The sequence below is a fragment of the Cnephaeus nilssonii genome (assembly GCF_951640355.1).
Source record: "Cnephaeus nilssonii genome assembly, chromosome: 16".
Lineage (NCBI taxonomy): Eukaryota > Metazoa > Chordata > Mammalia > Chiroptera > Vespertilionidae > Cnephaeus > Cnephaeus nilssonii.
Genome location: NC_137087.1, coordinates 41,363,736 through 41,391,547, shown reverse-complemented (window position 1 = coordinate 41,391,547; position 27,812 = coordinate 41,363,736). Strand labels below are relative to the sequence as shown.

The 27,812-nt window shown below is 41.9% G+C and overlaps 1 protein-coding gene across 11 annotated transcripts in view; it reads right to left on the bottom strand.

The window, feature by feature from the left end:
- Window positions 1-241: 241 nt before the first annotated feature.
- LCOR (ligand dependent nuclear receptor corepressor) overlaps window positions 242-27,812 on the bottom strand; it is a 126,982-nt gene continuing 99,411 nt past the window's right edge. For 10 of the 11 annotated variants that reach the window (XM_079793476.1, XM_079793480.1, XM_079793482.1 and 7 more), the window contains one exon: window positions 247-15,879. In XM_079793476.1, the coding sequence (XP_079649602.1) occupies window positions 11,556-15,879 (4,324 nt within the window). In that variant the 3' untranslated portion in view covers window positions 247-11,555. Of the gene's footprint in view, window positions 15,880-27,812 lie in introns of all 11 variants that reach the window. The other variant, XM_079793481.1, reaches the window with a different exon arrangement.

Below are 27,812 nucleotides of genomic sequence, written 5' to 3'. Positions count from 1 at the left end.
CCCAACTCTGCCACGGGAATTCCCAAGGACCCTCCCACCGTGTTTTCTTGTGCCCGAAGTTAGGCATAACTCACGATGACCACAGACCCAGCCATCACTGTCCCTTTAAGCCCAACACGACATTGGGGTCGAAGCGGAAGTGTTGCTTTGTGGTTCCTTTTGGCCACTCATCAGCTTTGCTCTATGCGTTGAAGGCTGGGCTTCGATGCATCGGTACCTCTTCAGTGACTACACAAACACGCTTTAATATCAAAGAAGTTTAATACGCTGCAATAAAATAAGCGCCTAGAAAAAGCTCATGGAATAGATGTCAAGGTTAGAGTAATCCCTCCCACACATCCTCTAGCTCCACACCCCATCCCTCAAACCAAACAAGAAAATCTAAAACAACCAAGCTTGGATTTCAGTAAGGACCCTTCACCAATAACAAAAACACAGTTTCCTACACGGCCTAATAGGAAAGTAAAACACAGAAGCACAAAAAGTCCACAAGATTTCAATATTTAGGAGACTTGGTACATATTCAAAGTTAAAATAACTCCAACTTTTATAGCTATACATATTGTTTTAAAGCAACTTAATATATTTTAAAATTTCATATATACACTCTCAAAGGTTCTTCAGGTGAGGTATGTAAACATTGTCTAATGAAAAATTTTCAATGTTTCAAACCAACAAATTCACAGCATACATTGAATTTTCATCCATAAACAACACAGTATTTCCCTACACTCTCTAACATAGTGGAAATCCAGGCCCAAGAGATACACGCTGGTCATCCGATAACCCTTTGCCGAATCTCTCCTCTCAATGCTTTTGAAAAGACGGCAAGTACACAGGTCGGGAGCACACACGCGGGACCGGGAAGGGGCGGGGCCCTCCGAGACGCTCTCCTTGGGCATCTGGATCACTGGCTAAGACTCACAAGACGGCAAAAAGGAGCACATCTGAACAACTACAAGATTGACCTTGGCAATGACAACACGGGGAGGAACCAGAAAGACCTTTGAAGGAACGGTAGAGATTCAGCTTAGAACTCCCTGGATCCACAGCCGGGTCAGCAGCCCTTGCCCTAAATTCATCTGAAGGGTCCTAGAAAGAATCAAACCCACCACGGCACCTGAGCTTCAGTTAAATTGCATGGGCCTCCGGGCCCCTCAAAGGCATTAACTCTGGCCTGAAGTAGGACCCTGGGCTGTGCTTTTCATACAGGTTGGGGTTGAATGTCTTAATATCATGATGCATATGGGAAAATAATGCCATGAGTTTATAAAGACCACTAACGCCTGCACACAGGCACGGGCCAATGACCTTGGAGGAGCTCAATTTTGAAAACTACTTGTTCCCTGAGGGTAAACAGCAGGCTTCTATTGAGATTAAGTGAGGCTAGAAAGGGGATTATTTATTACAAAGTAATAAGACTTGGGGCACCTCAGGCCAGAATTCTATTTTACTCTCAGGTAATCTACAACCCCCCTCCCTGCCCTCCCACCACATGAAGTAGTCACCTTCCCACCGATACAACATAGGTCAATTTCTTTCCTCGTGCTTGCTTTTTGGCTCAGCAATGGAAAGTTTTATCCTAATGCACCCACTTCAAATCTAAAAAACACTAGTGAAAAATTCCAAACACCATCATAAATACAAAAGAGAAGACATATTCCAAAAGCCTAAAAAACTACATCGATCTACTCCTGGTTATTTGGGGGTGGGGTATTTTTCGTAAAAGTGTAGGACGGTCACAAGGAGAGGCTGCGAAACAGCGTCGACACCTGTGGAACTGGACCCGCTGGGAGACCTGGAGGAGCGGCTGCCCCCTGCACGCACCAAAAAGGTTTAACCCCAGACAGAAGCGGGCTCCAGACATTTCAAACCCAGGCACGGAGGAGGGTTCCAGAAACTGGGCTAGCTTCTCGGCATGGGTCAGATATAGTTAAAGGACTTCAAATTGGCCATTTAAATTTCTAATGTAAATGGTTCTTACATTTACTCTATAGCCAAATGAGCTTTGCCTCAACTAGATGCTGGAAACCCTTACAAATTCATGGAAAACTGACACTTTTTCAATCTCTATGCCCAATTTTTGATGTCTGGTGCTGCTGGCAGATTTCTCACCCATTCCTAGAGTTCTATGACTGAAAGGAGTGTGCAGACAAACAGAAGCAAAAATTCAAGTACAGCAACCTCTCAGGCAAAGGCAAGAGGTCTTAGCAAGAGCTGTTCTACCCCCACCCTATCCTCTGAGACAAGGGCCCATGTGGAGCCCGGAATAAATGTTATTACCTAGGATCTTATTGCTTAGAGGCAACACATCAGAAAGAACACCTGGAAATCTGCTCTGCAGATCTGCGACTGACCACTGACCAGTTTATCTCACACACACACACACACATATAATATATAACATAACCAGATGAGAAAAGGGGGCAATTAAAGCTTGGATTTGATGTAACGTTACAGATCAAATGCCCCAAACAGCTCTCAACCTGCTGGTTTTTTGTTCTTTCTCCATGTGTGAACTGTGTTATGAAAGGAAGTCCACTGCTCAAAATATATTCTTCTACAATACTACATGCAAACCGACATCACTCCAAACATGAATCTGTATACAGCACACATAATAAATATTTTTTAAAAACTATTTACAACATTACTTCCTGTGAACATTGAAATGCAAGCAAAATTTATTTCTTCCTGCAAAAGATAAAAAAGTTTTGACTGTCTAGTTCAGTACTAAATTCCCTGGCAACTAGTTACCCATTCACATTTCATCTTAAAATCAGATTTGCTTACAAATAGTATCATAGAAAAAAACAAACATTCTCCAGCATTACTGTTCAAGTGTCCTCCTCATTGTTTGGAAAAGACAAAGGGAAGCCATAAGTAAGTATGTAAGATATGATTCAAATGGATGACAAAATCCCCTGTGGTCCAGTCCCGAGCTGCCGTCCTCAATCCAACAGAATGAGACTCGTGACTCAGCACAAGTGCCCAGGAATGGGGCACAGGGAAGAGGAAATGACCAGAAAGCATCGGTTCCGTCATGTCTAGGGGTGCTCTGAATTGCAGACCAGGACTCCTGAGAAGTAAAGTTGCACACATCTTAGAACAGATGGTTTTGTCCTGTAACCACAGGTGGGGCTGGCCCACATCTACACAGATGCTTGCTGAGATGGGGAGGGGGAGAGAAGAGGGACGGGGGAGAAAAGGAGGAGAGCCAAATTGCTCATGAGTACTGTCAAGGTGTGAAAGAAAACATGCTTATCTCCCATGGTTCATGGGGGTGGGAATAGGTGTCTTTCACAAACACGAGAAAGACTGAAATACAGCTTAATGCTTTCTTTAGGCAACAAGTGGTTTCTCCATAGCCCACAGGTATGGGTTTGGATTTCCTTGGGGTTACAACTAAGGCTCATTTCCCTGCACAGGCTGCTAAAGTGAACGTACCGACCATGTATGCAAGAAGTGGGCTGCTCGAGGCTAGCCCTGATGCCGCACCTGGCGCAGCCATACCAATGGTGGGAGACCCACTTTGTTCTGGGACAGAGTGACAGTGGGGCATGCACTCAGGGTTCCCAATCCATGTTGCATCTGCCCCAAAACAGTGAGGGTTCCAACCTTTCTGCCTCGCTGTGTTGTTTGGGGGTTCAACGGCTGAGCACAGTAGCTGGGGAGGACGGGTGGCTAGAAAGAACACTTTTTTGGAAAGCCCTTTTGACAGTTAACTTTTTTTTGCTAAAATAAATACTTCCTATAGAAACATTTGAACAGGAAAATATCACTACTTACACAGTGAAATAAATTCCACAGTCGTGTGTATAAACAGGTACTCTATATGCATTTGAAACACTACCACAGTCTCCTAGATCTAGTATTAAGAATGCAGAAACCACTGGTGAAACTAATAACCTTAGGCTATAGTGGCTCTAAAACTAATCTCGACTTGTGGTATAAATATTCAAAATTATGCAAATCTTGTCTGTTTAGCATCCCTTCCACAAACTAGCTCCCAACCACTACAGCTTTAGCTACAAGACATGAGGTGTAGATGATAGAAAACAATGGGGTGAAAAAGTTAATTTTAATAGTATCTGGACCCCAAGGGCTAAATATTAGAAGAAAAATAAAGGAAAAGGAAAAATGCTCCTCACATGACATCTAAATGCTCAGTGGAGCGCCCGGAAGCGGGAGCCTTCCCGGAGAGGCCGCCTCCTGGAAGGGGGCTGGTGGCGGAAGCAGGAGAGGGAAGAGACAAAGGTGCCACAGACGGCTCCTCGGCAGGAGGTGAGTCAGGCCTGACTGGATCGGCTTCGCTGGCCCAGAGAGCCCTGAACTTCCGTCTAAAGCTGCTGACATGCTGGTATTTTTAAGAGCTGGGGATGGGTGGTCTGGGTTCAAGGTTGCAACAAAGACCATGCAAGCAAAGACCATGGTTGGGGATGGGTGGTCTGGGTTCAAGGTTGCAAGCAAAGACCATGCATTTATGTTCACAATGACCCAAGCTTGGGGAGCGAGAAGCGTGCAAGTGTACTGCACAGGAGGAGGGCTCCACGGGGTAGAATGGACACGCCCTGTGCTTGCTGGGGAGGCACCGTTCTCGCTCTAGGTTCATTGGGAACCCCCTTTGTGTTGAGCCCTGCCACAGAGGAATGTCTCTCCGGAGTCCAGTTCGCCCGACTCGCACATGACAAAGACCGTGGTACTTTTAGTTTAAGACTTGGTACTTCAACTGCGTATCCTTGTAGATAAGGCTGTTATGTCTAAGATTCAGTGAACAGTCCATCAACAAAAGGGGGTATTTTCTTGGTCTTTAAAAAAAAATGTTTTAAACTGATTTTTAGAGAGAGGAAGGGAGAGGGAGAAAGAGAAACACCACTGTGAGAGTGGAACAGCGATCGGCTGCCTCCTACACACCCACTAGTGGGGATGAAGCCCGCAACCCAGGAATGTGCCCTGACCGGAAATCGAACCAGCAACCTTTTGGTGCACAGGATGACGCCCGACCTACTGAACCACATGGGCCAGGGCTTCTTGTTCTTTAATACACAAACATTACTCGGGGATAATGTGAAACAGCAGCCATGTGTGAAGATAAACTCACAAGATACCCTAAAATCCAAAAGGAAAGAGATGTTGCAGTGCTGGACTACATGAAAAAAGTAAGGTGTACCTAACTGGCCACACAATCTGATCTTGAGCAACATATTGCAAAGGTCATAAAACCTTTTCTGTAAAGGGCCAGGTAGTAAATATTTTATATTTTAGGCTGTCAGGGCCCATATGGTCTCTATTATGAATATATATATATATATATATATATATATATATATATATATATATGTATGTATAGTTTGTTTTTTGGATATTTTTCCATTGATTTTTTTTTTTTTTTTGAGAGTGGAAGAGAGAGGGAAAGACAGAGAGAAACATTGGTGTGAGAGAAACACATTGATTGGTTGCCTCCTGAATGTGCCCCAACCAAGGCCCAGGCCGGGGAGGAGCCTGCAACCAAAGTATGTGCCCTTGCCAGGAACCGAACCCGGGACCTTTCGGTCCACAGGCCAATGCTCTATCCACTGAGCCAAACTGGCTAGGGCAGTGGTAGGCAAACTCATTAGTCAACAGAGCCAAATATCAACAGTACAACGATTGAAATTTCTTTTGAGAGCCAAAATTTTTAAACTTAAACTTCTAACGCCACTTCTTCAAAATAGACTTGCCCAGGCCGTGGTATTTTGTGGAAGAGCCACACTCAAGGGGCCAAAGAGCCGCATGTGGCTCGCGAGCCGCAGTTTGCCGACTATGGGGCTAGAACATTAATATATTTTTTAAATAACCATTTAAAAAAAGCAAAATGCATTCCTCCAATCTCTAGTGTATTAAACAACCATGAGTGTCTGGTTGTTTCTTTTCATGGGAAGCCTACACTTACAACGTGGCTCGCCTACTGCGTTCCTCGTGTTAAATGGAATGGTCCCAGAGAGGCAAGAGAGCCTTGTCATTGTGCTGAGCAGACAAACATAATGGAAGGATGGAGCAAAGGATGGCTCTGAAATCCAGAGCGTCAACCACTAGCTCTGAGAAAAGGAAGATCAGACAGAGGGATGGTAATGGACCAGACCAACTTCAGCTCAATTCCAAGGACAAAAGCATGAGCAAGGATACCCTCTGCCAGTGCCCACCGTAGTCCCCAGTCCCCAGCACAGCCTGACAGCTCTGAGCCTGGAGTAGCATCAGAGTTCTGGGTTTCAACCTCAGTATGATTTATTATTTTTAAAGAAGTCAGACCTTCAAAGTTTTCCAATCCATCTACTGTAGAACAGAGTAGTACGTTTTGATGTTTCAAGGGAAGAATTATATAAAATATATATATATATATATATATATATATATATAATTTTTTTTTATTGATTTCATAGAGGGATAGGGAAACATCAATGATGAGAGAGAATCATTGATTAGCTGCCTCCCACATGCCCCATACTGGGGATCGAGCCCACAACCCGGGCATGTGCCCAGACCAGTAATCTAACCATGACTTCCTGGTTCATAGGTTGACGCTCAACTACTCAGCCTAGCCGCCTCAAGGGATGAATTATATTAATAGCTATCTCAAAGGCTTCCCAATTCTGCTGTTTTAAATACAATAATCTTTTTATTTTTCCCCCTGAGGACATGCACAGGGAAGAGTACGAACCACTGGGAGGCGAGTACTGCCTTGCCAATGTGATGGACATAAGAAACATGATTTCATACTTACATTTTTTATTTGTTGGCTTGTCTTTAATAAAATTATTTTGAAAGAAGAGTATGGGATTGGAAAAAAAAATCAGTGCCAATAGTTTTATTTTCCTAGAAGGTGGCCCAAAATATTACACAATCAACAATGCTTTGGGTTTGTGATTAGACTTTGTTTCCCCTCTGTGAAGACTTTTTCCATATGAATGTGAGGTTCAGAAAACTGAACACCCAACTAATGCAGTCTCAACTAATTTGGAAAGAAATAGAATCTTGACTTACTTTAAAAATAAACAAGAAGTGAGTCTGGCGTCAGGTCTATGATAGTGAAATGAGCCCTGGCTGGTTTTCTCAGTGGTTAGAGCATCAGCCCACAAGACTGAAGGGTTGCAGGTTCGAGTCCTGGTCAAGGGCCCATACCTCGATTGCAGGTTTGCTCCCTGGCCCAGGTTGGGTGCGTGCGAAAGGCAATCAGTTGATGTGAGATGGATGTTTCTCTATCTAACCACCTCCTCCCTGCCTTCCACTTTCTAAGGATCAATGGAAAGAATATCCTGGGATGAGGATTGGGAAAAAAAAAAAGTGAAATGAGAGGCCCAGACCTCATAATTTTAGAACTCTGAATTCCTATTTGCTCACAGGCTGACCCTATAGGCCGACTCATTTTGGTTACTGTGATGGTTGAGTCTAAGAAGGAAGATAGGAGGCTAAGGTGGCTCAAGTTGCAGGAGATGGTATTCAATGGGCTAAAGCAATGAAGTAACCTCTTTTGTTGCAAGAAAAAATTAAAAAATATAAAGGAAGAATAAAGTTGAGGTAAGATAAGGAGGAGCAGGAAAGAAGAGGACAGAGAGGGAAAGAGGCAGAAGAAAGGAGAAGATACATCAGGGAAGGTTTGTTCCTGAAAAAGGATTATTTTCTCAAGCAAGGTCAGCAAACTTTTTCTTAAAGGTCCAGATAGTAAATATTTTAGGCTGTGTAGGCCACATGGTCTCTGTTGCAGCTCCTCAACTCGCTGGAATGCAGTTGCAGACAACCCATACACAAATGGGCGTAACTTTGTTCCAATAAACGTTTATTTACAAAAGAGGAACAAGCCCCAAATCTGCAGACTCTTGATAAATTGTTTCTAAGCCAACAGAGAGTCTTAAAACCAAAGGACTGGGTGTGGCTCCTGGGCCAGCATCTTGGGAAATGCCAGCCCAGTGCCAGGGACGATGACAACACCAGCCTGTTGATGGTGACACCAGAGCCTCGCCAGCCTGCATCACACAGCAGTCCTTTCCTACCAGGCTCTTAGCTCCACTCATCAACAGGAACGCTGCCCCTAATGAGTGACAACTCCCGCCCTCACCACAGAATCCATCACAAGGCAGGACAGAGACCAAACTTCAATTCAAAGTAACTGTCTGGAAGTGTTTTACTGATGACCTGTCTGAACAGGGAGAGACTCACCTGCCGAGTGTGTGATGTGTAGAGGATTACATGAAAAGTACCGCAGATGTGAAGGGATGACTAACTGCACCTCTCTATCTATGCCACCTCAGCAACAATGAGGCATGGAAGCCACAGCTCAAGATTATTTTTGTAAGGTAAGGCTTGTGTAGAAGTCTTTAATGAAATGCAGACACAACAGAACTGGCTACCTAAGGGATGGAAGGGGCCAGCAATTGCAGATGAATAGATGCTAATCACATTCCTAGTAGGAGACCTCAAGAGCAGAACCAAGGATCACGGCCTTCCTGCTGCGCCACCTGTCTGAGGAAGTGCCAGGGGTGAGGCTCATGGCACCCTCCCGGACCCGGGGAGCCTCATGGGACAGAAGATGGGTCTGCAGAAGAGGACCAAGCTCTGGGTGGAGCGTCAGTGATGCTTCCCAGGCGTCTCCCAGCTTCTCCAAAAGCTAAGAGATACTATCAGTGGTCGCTGGGCATCCACCTGAGCTCCATTAGGACAATGGCTTCACTGAGCACAGGCCCAGAAGCAGAATTTCTTTCTGATTTGGAATCCAGAATGTGGGACAGACTGCCTTTGCATCTGGTGGCAAGCCATACTGTGGCGATGGCTATGAGGAGGAGGCCTTTGCAAGAGAGGGGGAACAAGGGGAGACTTGAGTCAATATCAAAGCCTGGGCTTGGAGGTGTCTGGGGGACAGCATCGGCTTTCAGCGTAAAAAGGCCTTCCAGAGACAGCCCTCAGATCTTTCTTTTCTTTTTCTTTCTTTCTTTCTTTCTTTCTTTCTTTCTTTCTTTCTTTCTTTCTTTCTTTCTTTCTTTCTTTCTTTCTTTCCTATTAGCAAAATTAACTGAATCAGCAAAAACAAGATTCAACAAATACAAAAATAATTCTAAACTTTTAATCTCATAATTATGCAGAATCCCAGTCTATTTAAGTGTAGTCACTACTATAAAGTGTAAGTTGATTTTAAAGATGATCCATAGCATTAAGTGTATAAATAAATACATACACACACAATGATAACTTTTCTCAAATGCTTTTTAGAATGGGAGAGAAGGCTATTATCTTGAAGTGAACTTTTACAAAAGAAAAAGAACGTAGAAAAGTAATGGAATGAATTATAAATCTGGAACTGGAATAGTTCCACCCACCCACTGCCTCACACCTCTCTCTAACATAATGCAAGCACCCTTCCAAGGTCGTCATGTGCAGCTAAGGGGGCACCTTGAACGCATGTACAGGAATTCGCACACCTGACATCGGCAAACCTCAGCTGTAAGTCACCACAAAAACAATATCCAGTGACGACTCTACATAAAGATTTTTTTAAACTTTAAAACCACTTTTTAAAGATTAAACGAACTTAAAACATATTAATGCTTTTGTGCAACTTAATGCTGAGAAAGGGTTGCCAACATACACACTCAGCAGTTTCATTAACATAGGTAGCTCTTCAATGGCCATAGTCAAAGATATATATTAAAAAAAACGAGACTTATGGGATAGAGGAGACATTAGGAAAAAAGAAATCACGGCTTCACTGAAGATGGGCTTCACTATCTATGAAATTCAATACGACTCTCAATTTCCCATGAATCAAATGCTTCTTTCCAGGCCCATCCAATCATCAGAAGTTTTCATTGTACATATACAGCAAGCCTTTTACAGATTGGATAGGAGGCCTGTTTCATCATGATCTGAACAAACTAAAGCATGAAAAAGTCCATCTGGGTTTATCTAAACTGGTCTGAAACAATCTAAATGGAACAATTTTTAATAGAAAGGACAGAGCAGCAGCTGTCCTTATAAGCCTGTGTTGGTGACAGAGCATGTTTGAGAAGCTGGTTGAGGCTTTAACAACTAAGCCTTTTTGTAGAATGGCCCAATGGAAATGTTGAGTACACGGAGTTATAATGGAGCAATGTTATAGGCACCAAGGTAAAGCCAATGCACCCATGTGAGGCTTCACCCGGGAAAGGCAAACATCATCAATTACAAATACTGCAGCTCTCACTTTTGAGCCTGACATGGCAAAGGCAGGAGTGATACTACAAGCATGAAATATGAGTACGGTGCTAACCAATCAGAATGGACCCCATTCTAAACTTGTACTTCCACATGAACATTAGCTCGGGGTGCGGGCCATATGGGGCCACTATGGGATACTGGAGCTGTTTCCTCCAACTGCAAGTCTGCTGTGGCTTCTACATAACTCTGTGCTCTTTTGACCTTTCTGAGCCTGATGCCAGAATGGTTTGCAGGATGTTCACAGAAACCCTTGGCTCCCAGTTCACGAATCCCCTAGCACAGTACCTGGGGAAGAGAGAACTTACTGTGGAACTGGGGTTAGGAGGCATTGGTGGCCAATAGCCAGAGGCAAATGTACCCAAATGCACATGCACACACACACTCTTAAACTTTTCTACTACTGGAAATAACATTTTGGCTCTTTTTGAATATGGAAGTACTCAGGGTAAAAAGAAAATTAGCATAGTCACTCTCATCCTAATTGGCAAATTATAGCTATAAGCGGGGGTGGGGGGACTTAGTTAGAGTGCTAGCAAGCTCAAGGCCCAAAATCAAAAGGATGGTAAGGACAAGTATTGCAAATAATTTTTAGAGGTCATAAACCAAAATCAATACCTGGTAACACACTTTTTGTCTCATGGGCACATAATTTAGAATCCTTTTTTTTTTTCAAATGACAAAAGATCAAAGGTAGGAGGAGTGACCTACAATGAATGATTTTGTAAAAAAGGGGTAACAGAAATATTAATCTTTTACAACAATTATAAATGCCCTCTGCATTCTCCACATACCATAAAAATGATTTGGTTTAGCTTTCAAATATCATTTAAACAGACAAACCAGACAGAGAGGGAAGTTCACTGCTGGGGTTTGTAGAGAGGAGCGTCTGCTCACGTACGGACTGCAGGGAGCTGCTGGAAAGCTACTTTATGTGCATGACGGTGGTCTTCTCGGCTACAGTACAAGTGCTTGTGCATCAAGTATAAAATACAAGCCTTTATCACATAGATCAGCTTTTTAGCTTTTGTAAATTTTAAACACAAAAGGGATAAATAAGGCACTGTACTTTTAAAAACTACAACTGCTTGGTTCCAAGTTTAAAACCCAAGGAACAACCAGAATATAATATATAACTTCCCTTACTCAGCCTCGGAGAAAGACTGCAAGTTTCCTTCTCCATCTGAGATGCATTTTCTGACATCTTAAATTGTGGTGTCCTCCATTAACTGCAGGTTTGAAAGGCTTGATAAGCTTATAAAAGCGGGTTTAGTTAATGCAAAATAAAGGGTTCCTTCTGTGGAACAGTTTTACTCCTGGCTCCACCCCTGGGATCACTTTGCCTCCAGCCGACGCCGTTTGCTGTGGGAAGAATCCAGCTTTGCCTTCAGCTTTCGCTTTCTCTGGGCGGCACTGTTCTCTGGGGTTTTCATCAAGGGCCTGGCCCCAGCCTTCCCACTGTTCTGCTTTCTGTTGGTGGCTTTCGGTGGCCTTGAAAAGGATTCACTTGCCCCCTTTTGCTTTGCAGGTTTAGTCACTGTCTCTGAGGCGGGGGACTGGGTAGGTCTTTTGTTTGTGTTCTCTTTTTCTTTCCTGAAGGGAGGGCAGCTCTTCCCAGAGGGCTTTTTAGGGATCTTCACTTTATTTTCTTTCAAAGATGTCTTTTTGGGCAGTTGGCTGACTCTGTCCCTTGCAGCTGGCTTCTTGGCAGCAAGGGTTTTGGTGGCTCCATCGATATGCTTTTCTTTGCTGGCTTTCATCACCGGTCCCTTGTCCTTCCTGTCCTGAGTGCTGCCGCCTTCGGTCCTCTTGCGTTTATTCTGAACTTCTGCTTTCAGCAAGATTTCAGACATCTGCTTCCCTTTCCTCCCCTTCGTTCCATCAGCACTCTTGGGTTTAACGGGAAACCCGTAGGCATCCACTTGCAGGGCATGCCTGGGGGACATCAGAGGGTGGATGCACACACTTTTACAACTCTGTTTGCCTTCCACAGCCAGACCAAAAGGGCTCTCCTTTTTCTCGTTCTTGATCAAGCGCTGCTGAGCTCTGAGCTTTCCTCGAATATTGGAATACTTTCTAAGGATCCGGGTACTGGCTGGAGTCGGTGAGCTTGTAGAAGGATGGCTATTTCTACCTTCCCTGACTTCCTCTTTTCTGTCTTCAGACATGGGGCCACGGTTGACGTCACTGCCATTCTCTGGCTCCACTTGGTCAGGATTCTCGCGAAATTTGGCCCAGAGCTTCTGCATTTTCCAGTTGTTCTTAGGAGTAGCTCCGGGAAATTTCTTCAAGTGTTTTTTCAAGCGTTCAGCCTGCAGTGAAGTGGGGTACAGGCTGGAAGGTGAGAACTTCTGAAGAGGATGCTTGACAGGAGGTGTGTCTCCCGGAAGACGAGTATTGAGCTTCTTCACGATGACCAGAGACCGGGTTTCAGTTGTCTCTAAGAACCATTTACAAACATTAGACAACTTAAAGTTTGTCATAAACAGCATCTGGACAGGAGAAAACTTTTGAGCTTCCAATGGACCCTTACATTTCCGTGACCTTTTCTTGCTTTTCCAAATCTCCTTCAGCTTATCCGACCTGTTCCGTGCTCTTGGTGTTGGCTGGCCTTCTTTCTCCAGCTGGATCCAGCCTTTCTGAACTTTCATGTATTGGGCATTGAAGTTGGCAATGAGCTCTTGGTTTTCCTCCTCAGCACACCACTCCATAAACTTGGGCTGGTCGTCGACCACTGCTTCGCCATCATCCTCATCTACGGGATCTTCACTCTCTGAAGCTTCATTGTCCTTGGGTATTAGGTTTTCTTGTGCTGCTTCCTTTTCTGAAGTCGCTTTTGTGGTATCCAAGGAGTCCAGAGAATGAGCATGTCTTAGGTTGTAGTTCGAAGATGTCTGTCTCGTGAGCCTTGGTACCCATTTTGAGGGCCCAGCATCATCATCACTACTTGACAACGCGAGCACGATGGATGGCTCCTCATGATCATCACCTTTATGCTGGGCGTTTGCACTGTCCATCTCATTTACAACCTCCTCCACGTCGTGTGCAGGAGCAGGTCCTGGCTTCTCTTCTGACTGCTCTGGGAAAGGACATGGAACACTTTCTAAGAGGTCATGGGCATTTTTCTCACCTAACTTAGACTGGACATAGATTTCCAGTCTCTCTCCAGGCAGGGGCTGGCCACCTGTGGTAATAGGATCACTGTTGGGGAAAATATCTCCTTCTTCTTCTCTTTTGGCCTCTTTGGCCAGCATGTTTTTAAAAGTCTGCCTAGTGATGATCCCACCTTCTTCGCCCTCCTGCTCAGCATCCTTCTCAGAGGGATTTTCATTGACATCTGGGTTTTCGGTGTCATCCAGAGCTTTTGGATGGAGACCCTCGGTCAGCAAGTCCTCGGGTGTTGTTTCACCAGCGTACTCTTCTTTTTTAGAACATTTTTCATCAGGATTTTTAGAAACCTTGACCTCAGGGCAAGCAGAGGAAGAATCTGAACTTTGATTTCTTAGGTCCTTATCGGCAGAGGAAGAATCTGAAAGTTGACTTCTTAGGCACCTATCTGAGGCCTCAGGGCATTTTTTACCCTTTTTCTTCTTGTCCGAGTTCTCTTCAGGTGAGTCAATGGTTTGTTCGCACATATCTTTTTCTGAAGGATGTTTTCTCTCATCACCTTCCTCCTCTAATTTTCCTGTACTACTTGCTGCCTTACTTTCCTCAATGTCACTGGGGTTTTTCATAGTCAAAGTGCTGCTTTCCTTCAGGAGCGGGTCAGAATCCAGCTCCTGGGCATCTTCAGTCTCGGCCTCAGTACTGATGCTTTGTTCATCCTCAGCCTTTCCCAGGCTTGCGGGAGGCTCCAAGCTTATGGGGGCACTTTGATTTTCTGAGCACAGAGGACTTTCCGCCCTTCTGACTGTTTCAGGAGAAGAACTAGGCCTAGTCACAACATCTTCTCTGTCTCCCTCAGAAAAGCTCTCAGTAGAGGGAACCAGGGGGCAATCTTCAGGTTCACTCGTCCCCTTTGCATCAGGCAGTTCAGCTGGGTGTTGGTCTCGTTCAGGGGAAGCTATCCCACTTGCTGTGGGAGCTGCGACCATGGAGCTGCCTTCGGGCATGTCCTCTTCCGGAAGGTGAGCTGGCAGAGGGCATGCCAGGCTGGAGGCTATTGTTTCCTCTGACCTCGGGGAGCTGGTTGCATTGGGTTGGTTCACTGTGGGGCAAACCTCAGGCTCTTGAGATTTCTTCTCAGATGAAGCATCGCTGTCTCCTTCCTTGGGGGAGGTTATTTCTTCACAAGGCTCTTCAGCGTTGTCCTCTCTGGGAAGCTGCACATCCACCGTAGGTCTCGGGGCTGAAATGATGAGGGTCTGCTTGGGAGTGACCACTGCCTCTGATGCCAGTGTCGAGCAGCTTGGTTTTTCTTGGGAGTGTAAGTTTCTGGCCAGTGTGCGAACAGTCGGCAGCTCGCAACAATCACCATTGAAAAAGTATCCTCGAGTACTTTTTCTGGCTGTTTTCCGAGAAGACAACATTGATCTCTGATTCTCAAAGTGGCATTCTGTTATTGGCTGACTGATATAAACGACATCACACTGGTTATCATAATCATTTATCCTCAGCCCCGATGCCCTTTTACTCTTCCGAGCTGTCTTGATGGAGGCTGATAACATCTTGGTTCGAGAGTGTCCATTGGATGCTTTGTGCACAGCTGGCATGGGGCTGGGGGCTAACCAACCATCTTTGGAATGATCATACTGGCCCTTATCGCTGGGATGCAAATGGTAACCCACCTTATTTCTTCCTAGTGAGTGAAGATGGTTCTCTTGCTTTGGCCTTGAATCTTGTTCAATTGCTTCTAAATCCTGGCGCAAAGGCATTCTGGAGCTACACTGTAAAGTATTCTCTTTGTCAGCAGTTCTAGATGAATTCCCTGTAAACCCCGAGTCCCAAGCCTCTTCTGATAAAGCTCTGAATGAATGTCTTTGAGAAACAATACAGGTGCTGTTCTCCTCACTAGTCTCAGTTGCCGATTTTCCTGCAACTAGACTTTCTACTAAAGCTGAACTCTGCATATGGTCTTTACCACCCTCACATGCTTTCACATTTGTGTCTTGCTCCTGTCCAGTGGTTTGCCCCTCCACACTCTTAGAGGTGTGATGGAGGTTGAACGGGGAAGAATTAGATGTACTAAGGTATCCCAGAGTGGAACTATCCGTTGAACTCCCAGAATTAGGTTTAGTGGTTGGAAGTTCAGAGGAATCATTCTGTACATTAGTCAAGGCATTCTCTCTTCCATCTACAGAGTTCGTCTCAGGAGGAGGCTCCTTCAGGGCCTTTTCTGCCAAGGGTAGAGGACTGTGAGAGCCTGACGAGTCTATCAAATCTACAGAATGAGGAGACTTCATATCGAGACACAGAGCATCATTTTCCTTATGTCTGGTGCCTAGCTGGGCACAGCCAGCATTGCAAGTGGATGCATCCATTGCTCCAGAATCAGAAGGTTGCAGGTCCTCGGTTTCTGGCTGAGATTCGGTGTAGAGATCGTTCAGAACACGAATGAACTGCTTCTGATGATGAGTGCACAATTTGACCATAAACTTCTCCAGGGGGGACTTCGACTGATTGTTAGAATCTACTGCTATTGCCTCTGTTGAGTTCTCACTAGACAGACAAAGAGAAAGAAGGAATTAGAATGGTCATTTTTAAAAAAGCCATTTTTACATTCTGAAATTAACCAGATGTTACTCATGTTGTAAAGAGAGTGAACACTGAAGCCAAAACTGCTTCTAAATGCCTATATACTTTTGCTTCAATAAATGAATCTTTATCTAATTAAGCATAAGGCTGTTCTACTCCCAATTTTTAGTGACAACATCCTTCATACTTTTTAAGTGATCACTCAAAATAATTTTTATCTTCTAAAGAAGAAATATTGAAAATCAATGTTTTTTCAAAAAATTAAATTTTGGTCACGTTATTAACTCCAGTTAGTCAATATATACTTTTGTTTTAGATCTGGGTGCTCCTGTTAAATAATTAACACTGACAAAAATTCAGGCACATTTACAAATCTTGGTGTAGAAATACTTTGAGAAATTATAATTTTAATATGGTTTCTCAGCACGACCAATTAGCTAGACTTTTTAATTCTGCAAATAATAATGCAGGAACCCTCTACCCCTTTCCTGGGGTATGGATGAATTGAGATGAATAATTTCACATTTCATACACATTGAAAAATGGAATGACAAGCCATTCCTGATTCCTGGCCTCTAAGTGAGAAAATAGATGTGAAATGACATTGTAAACTGTAGGGCTTTGTCAGTGCAAGGCGGTATTATGTCTTTAGTCAAACCCCAACTGTGGCATTATTGTCTTAGACCTTCAATAACCATTTTATAATAATCCACTGGAAGTCATTCTACATTAAAGAACCCCTTTCACACTTTATAAGTCATCCAGGACAATTCTTAGAGTTTAACCTGGATACTGGGGGCAGCAGGAAAAGACCATCCAAGATTCAAAACAGGCTAAAGGCAATTCCTGGTTAGACAGCCAAGAGTGTGCAAGAGCAGCTCAGTGTTTCTGGATGTCTGGGTCTTACTAAGCCCATGCAGCTGGAGTGCTCCAATGCTCTGGAGTTTTATACAATCTCTCAATCTCTCTGGATTACATTTCTTCAGGAGCCTATTATCTGACCCTTTAAGTAACATGGCAGAGCACTGAGGGCAGCTTAATAAATGTGCTGAACAGATGTTGTTTGATAATATCTCCAAGATAACTCTTTTCTTCAATCTGTGACACTGTCTCCAAGCCATGAGGTGGCTTATAGGAAGGCTTACCCTAGCCAACCTACACCAGCCTCCTACTTCCCCATCCTCCTCTCGCCTCTGAAGCAGTAGGGTTTTCTTGGAAAGAGCACAGATTGTGGAATCTGAAAAACCTACATTCTACTTCTCACTCTGACATTTACTATTTACAGAATCTGAGGCAACTTAAACTTTCTGAACGTGGTTTCTTCGTCAGTAAATTGCAGCTGAATATCAGTATTTCAAAGGATTGTTGTGAGATATTAGATAATGAACATAAAGCACAAAACACCAAAAGCAAGTCTCCATTTTAGTTTCTCTGTTCCTGGCTCAGGGAGATTTTAGGACCAAGTGGTGAAAAGTTGCTGACACATGTCTAAATACAGAACAAAATGAAATCAAGAAACTATTAGTGAAATCTTTTGTTAAAACTTTTACAAGCGAAAGACTAGACTATGTTTTATGTTCTCAACTAGCAAGAGAGCACTTCTCTTCAGCGGTTCCATGGATATCTGAACGGGTCTACGTTAGGCTACGGGTTAGATGGGCATGTCTTGGAAACTGCCTACCTCAAACTTGAAACTGATCATGGAATTGTGAGTAAACCACGAAAAAATATTATTACAGAAATATTATCACAGGTGTAGGGGATGGTGAACTTTAAAGTACACGATGGCAATGGGGCAAAATTCTAACAAAAAGAAGAAAAGCAACTAGAAAACACCCATTGAGTACTCCTATGATATGTGTATTTTTCTCTCTATATATTGTCCTTCAGGAAAAAGTTTTTAAAAGGCAACATCTGGATGGACAACAGGAAGAGTTTCCTCCTGCTGTGTGAGAATGGCAATAATCTCCTTCCCTCAGAATAGGGGAGACACCAATGACACCCTTAGGTGGGGGGCTATTAAGTCATTCCAACTCTAGGACTCAACGAGATGTACACAGGAGCTTAACTCCTCATGCAGCTGCAGACTTTGCAGCTGGAGGAACAGTCAGAGGGCCCCTGCTGAAGGACCCCACCCAGAAGGTACTTTGTGACTATGTCGATCAGATGGTACCAACAGTATAGTATACTAGTAATACAAGCATACCTCAGCAATAACACAATAAAGCAAGTGTCGCAACATAGCAAGTCCTAATCATTTTGTTGGTGGAGGTCTTGCCTTCACTTGGTAAAAACAAAAAAACAAAAAAACGCAATATCTGTGAAGCGCAATAAAACAAAGTATGCCTGTATTTGTTACAGGATATAGCACTGTGAGATGGTGGAGAGTAGTCACCACTTATGGTTGTGTGATCTTGGTCAAAACACTTAACCATTTTGGTTAACCTGCCCCATCTACCACATAGAATTACTGCAAATAAAAGCCTGCAAAGTTTATACCAATACCAGTTATCATCATTGTCAGCCAATCACATTAAATATGCTTCAGTAAAAATAACTTAGACATCAGGAAAGCATATTAACATTTCCTTACAAATTCATTCCCAATTTAAATGAATTTTCTGTTTTCCCTTCAAGTATCCAATATTTTAAAAAATTTAAATCTTTTTGATGGAAGTCTTAAAAAGTATATCCTCTTCTGAACACAATTTAGTCCATCTGAAAGACTCAGGGTCATTACCATGTACACTATTATTAAAGTTAGTCATGCTTTTTATTATTCTAAAATGAACTATATTGGTAGTTTTGGGGGCTACTTAATTGAGTGAGTTTGTCTGCCGAAATACAGAAAAGCCACAGTGGCAGTCTGTATTTTATGAAAATCTTTCTTCTTATTGGCTTCCAAATAGAAGCTATGTGTAGGAGCCCCACTCATACCTTCTGTAGAATACCTCTGCTCACTGCAAGCAAAAATAAATAGGCTCTGAATGAAGGTTTGAGGAATCGTTTTATATGTAAAGTATGTAGATTTTCTAACAACAACTTCAACTGCTCAGAGGCCTTTATTCCTCAGTTTTTGGTTCTTGGATGTGTTTCTGAATACGTGACTACAAATAAGTGGGATTTTCTACCTTTTCAATGCATCAAAGGTACTCTAAATGCATTTTAGCAACACACAAAGAAGGCAAAAAGGTTGGTAACAGTCTATGAGACAGATTAAGAAATATCCTGGAATCTTATTGTAGGAAAAACTGAAGAGAAATGGTTGTCCCCAACTCAAGAAGCACAGGCATCACCAAGTTTGTGAAAGTCTTTGGGACACTGCCTCCTGCCTGCCACTGCTCTGGAAGCAGGCTGTAGCACTTGGGATGAACAGAATGATACACCTGAGATTAATGAAATCAAGGCATGTGCCCAGTAAGAGGACAGAGTGCTCTGAAGAAAACGGAGGAAGTACTTCCTTCTAAAGTGATGCTCACATAGAATTAAAAAAACTGAATAATAAGCCTCAAGTGATATCTAACTTCCTTTATGGTTGTAAGACTTGGATCTGCTGCTGTTACATATTTCAATAATTTAATAGTGCTTCAATATTTAGTTATCCCAAAGAGCCATGCAACCAACCCTGAAGCAATAGCTGTGGCAATGTGGTTTAGGACAGACCAGACCAGACAGCCATAGGTAGGTATGAACTAATCTGCAAGGTCATAGTAAGGGGAGGTGGTGTCTTCACAACCAAGGCATTAGTACCCACTGAACTCTGTCTACCCTGAACACTGCAGGGCAGCACTTGGAGGCTGAAACAGCACCAGAGAGGCGGGCACAGGCTACACCAGCCTTAAGAGGCATTGACAGCAGCGGTTTAGGGAACCTCAGGAGATAAAAATATTAAAATTGCAAATGGCAACCTGACTAGAGAGAAAGAGACTTCAACAAAGGGTTATTTGTGTGTGTGTTTTCTTGGTAGAAAGGATCAGGGCTGATGTACTAGTGAACCACAGGTCATCAGAGCAAGCCATAGGATGCTCCTTACCAGTTACACCCTTGGCCACCACAAAGTGATCCCGCCTGGAGTGACTGCAAGTGTTCCTGAAATCTTATGCCATAATGGTTTCATAAAATTCACTGGCAATCCCCCTGACCAGTTTGGCTCAGTGGATAGAGTGTCGGCCTGCGGACTGAAGGGTCCCAGGTTCAATTCCGGTCAAGGGCATGTACCTTGGTTGCGGGCACATCCCCAGTAGGGGATGTTCAGGAGGCAGCTGATCGATGTTTCTAACTCTCTATCCTCTCCCTTCCTCTCTGTAAAAAAATCAATGAAATATATTTTAAAAATTCACTGACAATTATAAGGGGTCCTGTATATTTATTCTATAATTTTTATCTTTTACTGACTCAATTTGTCTATCTTTGTCTTAGCTTCCCAAGCAGAGGTAAGCTGTATGTGTGTACATAAGGACCACATTTCTGGTTTCCTCTTAGCAAGAAAGAAGGGATGGGAAGGGAGCATCAAGGATGACTCTGGGTTTTCTTCCTGGGCAGCACCATTTAGTGAGATAGGAACAAAGGCAATGGAGCTGGCGGCTGGTGGTTGTTGGGGCGTGTTGTGCCTGATGGGTTCTGTTCTGTACACACTGAGTGGAAGTGTTTCTAAGATTCTGAGTCTGAGATGTCTGGTTGGCAACTGGACACACAGGCATGAGCCCACTAGTAGCTTCAATTGGGTCTTGACGTTAATGCTAACCGTGTCATTCAATGGCCCTGTCATAATAGCTAACTTTATAACTATAGTAATAAAATCACTTTTTATTGTGCCTCTACATTATCCAGCTTCCTACCTTGTTTGATATTTCTCTAGAAATTTTCTCAATAGTTTCAGGTGAATTTTAATTTCATATCATTTGAATGTTAATTTTAAAAATTAACCTCAATTCTTGGAGTTTAATTCTATTACAATTTTTTTTGTGTGTTTAAACAATGGGTGCTAGCCAGTTGTGCCCTAGTTTTAAACAGCTAGTCTTTACCTTTGCTTCTAGTTATTCAATTTTTCCAATAGCCTTGGGCCTTTAATAGAGCCAAAAGGTTTTATTTACCCTGATTTAGAATCCTCTAGGCAGTAAGCAGGAAAAGTAGAGGGGGTGAGTTTCTGTCCCGCAGACCATTCACTCAATCAGCCAAAGGGGAAGCCCTATGTTTTAGTTCAGGGATTATAGTCAATACCACAGTATGTCCCTCACATCTGACTATATCATATCTTTATAAGAATAACAGTTCATCCCAGATTTTGAAATCACTTGTTTGAGTTCATGTTTCTTCCCCTCAACAACAGGACTCTCTGTAAGAGTTAAGTGGTTATTTATGAATCAGAAATTACTTTACCACCACCACTGAAGAGCAGTAAGATTCTAGGGACTGGTAAATGAAAGAAAGGGCTGTGGGAAGAGGGGACCTTGATTTCCAACTACCTGGACTAGTTTTGAGTTTCTTATGGTGAATAATGGCCTTCAAGGCCTTAAATGTCAAATTCATAAGGGTGTGGTAAAAGGATAAGATAATATTCATAAAAACTTTGAAAGGCATAGTTTAAGAATGATGTTATTTCACAATCCTATCTTTAATGATTTACTCAACGATGTTTTTCTAGATCAGAGGTTAGACACAGCAGAACTCACCTACTTTGTCAATACTGCAATACTTAAATTACCCCAAGGAAAGCATTCCTGTGGTTAATATAAATGGTGGATCGTCAATGCTATGTTATTTAGGGTAAAACACAGATCAAATAGAGATGTGGCAGAGAGCTGAAACGACAATTTTAAGAGTCTAGAATTTGGGATTGGTGGATTCAGGTAGTCAATATCTGTTCTTTACCAATAAAACTGCTTGATGGCAAGATTAACATCATTAATAACCAAAATATATTCTTCTTGACTAAAAAAGATCATTAGAGACAGTGAAGGATATTTGGATGGGAGCTAGTCTTAGTAGCAGGAAACGGTAGTTGCAGTAAACGAGAAGGGGAGAGAAAGCAAGAGAATACATTAGACAGAGTAGACCCAATAGTCAAGAGCTGTAAATTTGGTTTAAGTCTTCTCTTTAAATATAAGAAAACATAAACATAAAAATGCGTCATCAGCCCCCCTTCAAGGAAATAAATGTTATTGTTTAGTGTTTTGTTTTTTTGCCAAACGGTAATCTGAAATTATGTTCTCTAATTCCTTACTTTTGGTTCTTTTAAATAAGCACCAAAAATGTTAAATGTATTCAAGGGCCTGAATAAGTCTGCTGACAAGTCTTTGCCCTACACTGGGAAATGCATCTACCCTTGCGGGGAGGGTTCAGAGGCTGTGAAAGACATGGAATTTTGAACCAGATGGCATACATTTAAAAAATTATAGTTGTTGAAAGGGCGGGGGGGGGGGGGTAATATCCCTAACTGATATAACTAAGTACTGATTTGGTGAGAGCACAAACCTAAATTATTACTCTAATGAGTATTATAAGAATTCTTAGAAAACACTGAAATATTCTTTAAGAAATAAGATAATGATTTCAGACAAAGGGGACAGACCTCTGCCCAGGGCTGAATTGAACAGAAAAAAGAGTGTCTATCACTAGCCTGCCTAAGTTAGTGGAACCAGATTAAAGAGAGGTCTGGATGTTAAAGGCATAACTGACATTTTATAAGGTCAGGCTTACATGGGAGCTCATGACAAGTTAGTAAGACTGGCTATTTGTGTGAGAGAAGAGTGTGTGTGTATGTGTGTGTGTGTGTGTGTGTGTGTGCGCGCATGCAAACACACCAGGTGAGGGATTAAAAATCTATGTTGTTCTTTGGGGGAAATTTCCCTTTAATTCCCAATTTAAATGACCAGAACCATGATAGACTAAAATAATACTACTGCTTAAGCAGAATATAGAGGTGCTCACTCTCCAAGCGAGAGAAAACACAACATATCACGATGCTCTTTTAAAGGGGACGGAGGGAAAGAAACATTTGCCAAGATCTAATAGAGGCCAAGGACTGCACAATTTCCCTGGAGTGGGACTGAGAGAAGTCAGAGTCCAGACAAGATTCCCATTGCAATGGGAATGCACTTCTTTTGAAATAATAATGATGATGACAACAAAAATATACTCAAACAAAAACCCACACCACCATCTTGCAGGGCAGTGTGTGTGCAGGGGGGAAAGGGGGACCTAAAGGAGGCATGGGGAGCATAAACCAATAAAGAGACATTTTACAGTTAAATATTCCTAGTTTCTTTTAGGGTAGCTAGCATATTATATATCTAAACATGCAGGTATTTGATAGTATCCTGAGTTTTTCATGATTTTATGGGATCTTTTTGAGGTTCTTCATCTCCATTCTTGAAACCATACTCATCTGTGGCATAATCCTTAAAAGTGGCAAGTTTTACCTGTGTTGTCATATAGTAAAATCACTTAAAATTGACACAATGATGGCACTCTTAAGAAACAACTGTAATTAAAGGACCCAGACCACCACTTTGTAAAACATAAAACATTAAAAGGATTCCTAGGATACCTTCTACAAGATTTAATGTTATTTCCCATTTGTTCACCTCATTTATGTTAGAGAGGATAAATACACACACACACACACACACACACACACACACACACTGAATGGCCAGATTATTATGATCTCCGAACACATAATAATCTGGCCACTTAGTGTGTATGTGTGTGTGTGTGTATGTATACACACACACACACACATATATATACGTGTGTGTGTGTGTGTATATATATATATATATATATATATATATATATATATATGTGTGTGTATATACATACATATATATATATATATATACACATACAGATATATATATACACACACACACTAGATACATATATATACACACACAGATACACACACACACACACACACACACTAGAGGCCTGGTGCACAAAATTCATGCACGGGGGGTGTGTGTCCCTTAGCCCAGCCTGCACCCTCTCCAATCTGGGACCCCTCAAGGGATGTCCGACTGCCCGTTTAGGCCTGAAAACGGGCAGTCGGACATCCCTCTCACAATCCAGGACTGCGGGCTCCCAACTGCTTGCCTGCTTGCCTTCCTGATTGCCCCTAACCACTTCTGCCTGCCAGCCTGATCACCCCCTAACCACTCCCCTGACAGCCTGATTGATACCTAACTGCTCCCCTGCCAGCCCAGTTGCCCCCAACTTCCCTCCTCTGCTGGCCTGGTCACCCCTAACTGCCCTCCCCTGCAGGCTTGATCGCCTCCAACTGGCCTCCCTTGAAGGCCTGGTCCCTCCCAACTGCCCTCCCCTGCTGGCCTGATCGCTCACAACTGCCCTCCCTTGCAGACCTGGTCCCTCCCAACTGCCCTCCCTTGCTGGTCATCTTGTCGTGGCCATCTTGTGTGTTGGAGTGATGGTCAATTTGCATATTACTCTTTTATTAGATAGGATATATATATATTTTTAAATATATATATATATATATATATATATATATATATATATATATATATAATTTAAAATATAGGGATAAGCAAAGTACTTTTATATCTACCATTCTCTCTGGGGTGCTCTCGGAATTAACAGTTCTTTATAACCATTCCATGCACCTCTCTTTGGAAACACTCAAGACTACTGTTGGAGATGTACTAGAGTGAACCAAGCAGAATCATCTGAATATTCAAGTCTTTACTCAGGAATATTGGAAAACAAAATGTAACTAAATGTACATACACACACACTCACTCACACATATACTAGTATATATACTCAACTTAGGTATTTATTATACCTCAATCTTATCCCTAGTTCCATGACCTCTCTTGCTCCCAGTTCAATTACACTGATTCCGACTCCCCTTGGAGAATACTATATTCTAAGCTCCCTGCCACTATCTTCCCTCATTTTAGACTTTGCTTCATATTATCCAGAACAGCCATCTTCTCAAAGATTAAAATCAGCTTCCTACTGCTCACTCTATCCTCCTTAGCACCTCTTCCCCGGGGGCTGTTAGATACTTCTCTGCTCTCATGCTTTGTTTCCACCTGAACGGTATGGTTGACTTGACTGTCTCCTCCACTGGATAGTGAACCATCTCTCTAGGTCCAGGACTTGGTAGCTTCGCTGCCTAAAACTTCGGGCTTAGCTCAGCTCAGGCATAAGTAATAATGAATAAGCTAACCCAATAAATTACTACGGAGTGAAAATAATTTTCCTAAGACACTTTTCAAAGGAATTGAAAAGGGCAGAGGAAATATTTTGACACATAATCATAAAGGAAAAGAAGAAATTTTCAATGAAAATGAATTCAAATCAATGAGGCAGGGAAAGAAGAGGGAATCTTAAAGGTCCGACAGTCCTAACTGTAAGCACATAGGAGGCGTGCTAGAATATTCTCCAAGGTATCAGAAAAACGGGATGAAAGCCATGATTTACATAATGGCTTTCAAAAGCAACTTGATTTTGACTGCAACCCAGAACAATAAATACTTTTTATAAAGTGACCCAGTATGTATATCCCAGTTTTGTATGTGTATGATAACACACAACTTTGAATGAAATAGTATTTATCCTTATGTACTCTGATCTCTTTTTTCTTTTTAAAATGTTGGTTAGGATCCACAAAATTGATCTTACTACCAATAGGTTGCAACTGGTTGATCCATTTTGAAAACCTGGTCTAAGACTCACCAATTCCTAGCACCTCATAAGAATTTGCTATTCTGGTTACTTTCTTAATCCATCTCTGTCTAAAGTTACAGTGCCAGGTTTTCCTGACAAACTGTCTCAAGTCAATTTAGTAGATACTGGCATGAACACCTTGAACTGTGCTAGCTAGGATCCGAATTATCTGTTTGAAATGTGCAGAGCTCCCATTAGATAAGAGTGCAACTAAAACCACATTCAATAGGCAGAAGAACACCCCAAATTATTTCACTGGAAAACTAAAGTTCTGATGATTAAACACTGTGCATGCACAAATCCCCACACTTCTACACTTAGCTAAGTGATCTTTCTAGTATATACCAAGTTGAAAGAAATTTCAAGTACCAAATAATCCCTTATCGTTTCATATTGCTGATCAAAAAATAAAGCTTGCAAGAAGAGTGCAATTATCATTCTAAAACTACTAGTCAACAAACCATAGCATTCTTACATGCCTATAAAAAGCTCCAGACTCAAGATTTAATACTTGGAAATTTTGATATATTTTTGCTTACTTTCTAAGTAACTCTAACTAAATAATGGCTTAAACTTAATTATATAGTGATCAACCTTTTAAAAATAATGTCTTGTTTTGAGAACATCTTTTCCAAACTTCTGAAAACAAGCCTATCTATTTCAGCTGTAAATGCAGTTTGATACTCACTACCACTTCTCCCAAAAACAACAAAAAGTCAACAACTTATAAATTCAATTTGGAAAATGATAAGCATTTTACCATAATGATAATGTGAACACTCAATACAAGAAAGGTTATCTACTATGTTACCTAATAAGTATTTTCTATTAAAGAAAGGATTTTTTCACTTCTTTCAGCTACAAAATCTAACATTACATGACTTGGGTATATGTTTTTACATTTGAATACAAATGTCTGGTGAGAAAAATTCAGTCCTTGGGGAAAAATAATTCCACAACTCAGAAAATGGCAGAAAGCAATACCATTTTCCATTTTTTCCACTCCATTTCCCTTATGCAATTTCCCTGATTCCTGTATTTTAAGAGTAAGGGTGCCTGAAATAATTCGAATATCAGGAGAATCAGATAAGAAAATTCTGGATTAAAAGAAATTACTCCTTTTTATAAAGGTTGTTGTGTGTTTTTTTATCCTCACCGGAGGATATGTTTTATTGATTTTTTAGAAAGAGAGGAAGAGAGAGAGAGACATTAATGTGAGAGAAACATCCATTGGTTGCCTTCTTTATATGCCCAACCAGGGACCGAACCCACAACTTAGGTATGTGCCCTAACCAGCAATCAAACTCGCAACCTTTTGGTGCACAGGAGGCGGCTCCAACCAGCTGGGCCACCCAGCCAGAGCAGAAGTAACTGCTTTCTAAAAATAAGGTCATAACAACTGAAGAGATAAGTATCAATTTGAAGAAAAGATAACTAAAATAAATTCATTTGTGAGATGCTAGATTATAAAACTATTACACTGATCAAGCCACCAGTTTAGAATAGATTACAAGATTTGGCTCAGTTGGCTGAGTGTCATCCACGAGGTTGGCGGTTCAATTCCTAGTCAGGGCACATGCCCCGGATGTAGGCCTGATCCCCGGGACAGGGAAGGCAGGAGGCAGCCAATCGAGGACTCTCTCTCGTTGATGTTTCTATCTCTCTCTCTCCCTCTCCTTTCCTCTCCCTACAAAATCAATGAAAACATTACAAAAAAACAAGTAGTTATAGCTTTGAAATTTAGTAAGGAATAATAACTAGTTTTCCAGAAAAATGTTCTATAAACGTGTGGCATAACTTTCCAATTTTATAAATACCAGACCAAAAGGCAGAAGTAGCTAGACAAAGAAGAAAAAAAATCAACTAGAATACAGTCTAGGCCAATTACCAACAATAGCATTTTTTAAATATAAAATGTCATTAGAAATGATCAGAAATCGCTTTTAATTACATGTATATTATGAGCTTGACAAGTTTTCTAAAATATATTGAGATCATTTCTACTTTTTATCATTATAATCCAGCTGTTCTTCCCCTATCCACTTTACGACAGGTATCAATTTATAATATGAAACTTCCTTATACACCTAGTTTCTAAAAACCACAACATAAATATTGAGCAACATATAGGGTGGGGCAAAAGTAGGTTTACAGTGGTCTGAATGGAAAATACTACATTTAATAAATAATAATACAAAAAT